This window comes from Babylonia areolata, chromosome 18 (assembly GCF_041734735.1).
Source record: "Babylonia areolata isolate BAREFJ2019XMU chromosome 18, ASM4173473v1, whole genome shotgun sequence".
In the NCBI taxonomy this organism is placed as follows: Eukaryota; Metazoa; Mollusca; class Gastropoda; order Neogastropoda; family Buccinidae; genus Babylonia; species Babylonia areolata.
In genome coordinates, this window is record NC_134893.1 from 64,510,930 (window position 1) to 64,515,635 (window position 4,706).

General features: G+C 46.5%; 1 protein-coding gene across 1 annotated transcript in view; it reads right to left on the reverse strand.

The window, feature by feature from the left end:
• The window catches only part of LOC143292116 (voltage-dependent calcium channel gamma-7 subunit-like), a 57,929-nt gene extending 53,843 nt beyond the window's left edge, over window positions 1-4,086 (reverse strand). The window contains exon 1 of the mRNA XM_076602305.1: window positions 3,351-4,086. Coding sequence (XP_076458420.1) covers window positions 3,351-3,582 — 232 coding nt within the window. The 5' untranslated portion in view covers window positions 3,583-4,086. The remainder of the gene's footprint in view (window positions 1-3,350) is intronic.
• Between the last annotated feature and the right edge of the window lie 620 nt (window positions 4,087-4,706).

Consider the following 4,706-nt stretch of genomic DNA (forward strand, 5'->3'; position numbering starts at 1 on the left):
TACTACTGCTGCTACTACCACTACTACTACTACTACTACTACTACTACTACTACTATTTCGTGATGTTAATTTTTGACACGCGAAATGGTGTACAGCCTTGTCTATCCAGTAGCTGATGGACAATAATATCGATGATGATAATCATCATGATGATGATCAGAATGATGACCATGATGACGGCAACGACGACAAAAATGATGCTGGTAATGATTAAGAGGCTAAAGATAATGGTGAGTGATAATGATGATGTGTGTGAATGTGTGTGGGCGAATAGTGGAAGTAAGTGTTGGAGTATACATGCATGCTTTGAGTGTGTGTGTGTGTGTGTGTGTGTGTGTGTGTGTGTGTGTGTGTGTGTGTATCACAACAGATTTCTCTGTGTGAAATTCGGGCTGCTCTCCCCAGAGAGAGCGCGTCGCTATACTACAGCGCCACCCCCACTCCCAACCCCACCCCCATTTTTTTCTCTTTTTTTTCCCCTGCGTGCAGTTTTATTTGTTTTTCCTATCGAAGTGGATTTTTGTACAGAATTTTGCCAGGAACAACCCCTTTGTTGCCGTGGGTTCTTTTACGTGCGCTGAGTACTTGCTGCACACAGGACCTCGTGTGTGTGTGTGTGTGTGTGTGTGTGTGTGTGTGTGTGTGTGTGTGTGTGTGTGTGAATGATGAATAAATGAATGAATGATATGGATACTTATATGGCGCCTGTCCTCGGTCGGAGACCAAGCTCTACGCGCTTTACAAACACGGGGTCATTTGCACAACAGACTGTCTTCCTGGGTAGAGCCGACTGACGGCTGCCATTGGGTGCTCATCATTTGTTTCCTGTGTCATTCAATCAGATTTCAGTCACGCACACATACACACTCAGACAGACATGCAACATATTACGTGTATGGCCGTTTTGCTTATTTACACCGCCATGTAGGCATCCGTACTCCGTTTTCGGGGTGGGGTGTGGGGGCGCACTCTGAGTATGTTCTTGTTTCCATAACCCACCGAACGCTGACATGGATTACAGAATCTTTAACGTGCGTGTTTGATCTTCTGCGTGTGTGTAAACACGAAGAGGGTTCAGGCATCCACATATGCTGACCTGGGGGATCGAAAAAATGTCCACCCTTTACCCAACAGGCGCCGTTTCCGAGTTTCGAACCCGGCACCCTCATATTGAAAGTCCAACGCTTTAACCACTCGGCTATTGCACCCGTGTGTACGTGTGCATGCACGTGAGGGTGTGCATGTGTGCAAATATACGTGTGCGTGTATATACATGCATGTGTACGTGTGTGCGTGCATGTATGCGTGTGCGTATAAGTATATATGAGCGTGAATGTGTGTGCGTTTGAGTGTTCATGTGTGTGTGTGTGTGTGTGTGTGTGTGTGTGTGTGTGTGTGGTGTGTGTGGTGTGTGTGTGCGTGTGTGTGTTTGTGTGTGTGTGTGTGTGTGTGTGTGTGTGTTAGTATGTGCATATGTGTGTTAGTGTGTGTACGCGCGCGCGCGCGTGTGTGTGTGTGTCTGTGTGTATGTGTGTGTGCGCATCTGTGTGCGTGCGTGCGTGCGTGCGTGCGTGTGTGTGTGTGTGTGTGTGTGTGTGTGTGTGTGTGATTTTATCAAATTATACATTCGCTGCTCCTTCACTAAAACACACTTCTTACTGTTGTGCAAAATCGCATGAAAACGTCTGCAGCCTCAACATTTTCTTGACAAGGAATCAAACCAGAAGAACAAAATTACCCATAAATATTTTTGGAAGTATCTCAGCCAGGATTCAGATTACATCGTTCAGTCGAACTCATTATCATCAAAGTGATTCATTCACCAATGACAACGTCTATCTTTAATGGAGTGCAGCTGTGTACTTTACACAAAGAAGCTTAGTGCTATGACAAAATCAGACTATCATCATATCAAAGTTGCTTCCGTATAGTGTTTTTAATCGGATTGGGAAGAATAGTTTTTACAACAGTTCGGTTCAGATCAGTTTATATCCGGTTTGGTCTGGTTTCGTCTGCAATACATGTCGTTCCGGAACTGTGTCGAACCCATGTCGCCATACTTAAAGCGGAAGCTTGCATGAACGATGTTAATCCATTGTGTCGAACTAACGGAGCTTCCCCCCCACCCCCCACCCCCACCCCCCCTGAATTTCTGCCACTGGTGAAGGTCAAGAACCTCCCCTTTCTGTATGACATCTGGTGACGACATTATGATGACAAATAGAGGCCAAGAACCCCCCTCCTTCTCCCCCTCCTGTGTGTGTGTGTGTGTGTGTGTGTGTTTATCCATAAGACTTCTGACTATATTATAAGGACAAGCAGAAGTCAATAACGTACAGTTGTCTATATGACGACTAGCTCCATTACCATCAGAGCTAGAAGAAGCAAGCATTACGTTATTTACCTTTGGTCACAGGACGTGAAGCTGTTTACACTGGTCTAGAAGCCCCCCTTAATGCACACAGTAGTCCATGAGACATCGGACTAGATCATGCAGAGGTCAAGAACCCCCTCCCCAAGACAGAGAAGTCCACAAGACGTCGGACCACATAATCAGAACTAGCAGAAGCAAAGCTTGTTGTTTGCTTTTGGTCAAGGACCTCTCCTGCATGTATACAGGAAGTCCATAATACATCTGACCATATTGTAAGAGCTAGAAGAAGCAAACATCGCAGTTCTTTACCTTTCGTCAAGAACCTCCATCAGTTAAATATAGAAGTCTAACAGGTGTCTTAGTCGACTACGTTATTGTAGGTATCAGAAGCAAAACTTGCTGTTGTATACCTTTGGTCAAGAACTTCCCCATCATGTTTACAGTCCATAGAATGTCTGACTACATCACCAGACCTAGCAGAAGCACACACTGTAGTTCTTTACCTTTGGTCAAAAACCTCCTGCATTCAAACAGAAGTCCATTAGACGTCTGACTGCATTATTGTCACTGTCGGAAGCAAATAGTAAAGAATGGTAACTGTCTCCATTCACAAGGCACACAACTTCAAGTCAATGCTGCTTATGCTTCTTTACCATTTGTCAAAGTAGCATAAGCACTATTGACTTGAAATTGTGTACCTTGTGAATGGAAAGAGTTGCCACGCTTTTGTTCATCATTTCTTCTCCTGGCCTCATTGTTTATTAATTTCATATCGGAAGCAAAACTTGCTGTTGACTACCTTTGGTCAGTGACCTCTCCTGCGTGTATACAGAAGTCCATACGACATTACTAGAGGTACAGAAGCAAAAACTCGGTTCCTTACCTTTGGTCATGAACTTCCCGCACTTAAACATAGAAGTCCATTAGACGTCTACGTTATTGTAGGTATCGGAAGCAAAACCTGTAGGTGTTTACCTTTGTATTGGCAGCGGCGCCAGAGGCCACTGTACACGTGGATGTAGACGGGACCCAGGGTGGAGTTGACGCCGCTGGGCGCGTCCTTCTTCCGCTCACTGGTGAAGAGCCAGTAGTCCGTGGCCACGGCGATGGAGAGCAGGCCGAAGGCAGCACACGCACAGACACTAGTCATGGAGGTCAAGAGCCTCTTCTTCGTACAGCAGTCCATGATAGGCAGCAGCAGCAGCATTCAGGCAACCACTGCACACTCCTCCAGCTACTGCCAAGGACAGTCACCAACATCCAGGCTGCGTGCCCCCTCCCCCACCTCCCACCCCCGCCCCTCTAGGTGCAACAGCCTGTCACCGGGGATCCGGGCCTACTGGGAAGTTATCCCCCCCTGACTATGCTACAGGTAGCCACCAGCATTCACGCTACAGGTTACTTCTGCCAGAGCCAATAAAAAAAACCATCAACACTACGCCCTTTCCCTCTCAATGACTACTAGATCCAGTCACCAATGTCCACGCTATAGCTTGCCCTGCTTGGTACTGCCACTGTCCAGGACACAACAGTTGTTGTTGATGTTGTTATTATTTCCCAATGGCTACTTTCACACCGAGTTACCTATACCACGCAATAACCCTGGCTCCTGACTAATCCGCAGGAAGCTTCACTTTCCACAACACCCCAGTTCACCCTCCTCACTTACAACCACAGCTTGGCTTCAATATTCAGGCTTCTGAGATGTGTCTTCCTGACTGCTCAGCATTTGGCTTCTTGGCTACTGACATTACCTGGTTCAGTGCCTGGCCCTCCTGGGTGCAGCCAAGGTAGGATTATGCTTCCTTACAGGGTGCCCTTTAGGAATGTATTACAAACATGTGTCAGTTTCAAGGTTATCACAGCTTTGGCTTCTAGCTAAAAGGCGCTTTTCTCTGTTCAGCTAATCCAGCAACTCACGTGAACGTGTAACCACTATCATTACGATTATAACCCGTTCTTTTGCAACGTTTCCCGACAATGTGTGTACAGCTAGCTCCGAAGTTCCAGGCTGCTACAACAGCTGCCCTTTATGACTCCTGCCACAAAAGGTTATCGGCATAAAATAACACGACTGTGTTTTAGGTAACAAGGAAAAAAGTTACTGGTGTCCTCCTTCACATACCCGCAGTCACAAGGGTCCCCCTTCAGGTGTGGGGTCTCCTTAGCACCATCACCTGGGGCTTGAACTGAAGGAGGATGTTATCACGGTCTTGTGCTCTTGAAGAGAGGGTCTTGTATAGATATATATACAGCACCGTTCTGGTATCTGGCTGATCTTCATGAAATCAAACCATGCTTCGAGAGACACAGCAAGGACCATTAACCCAG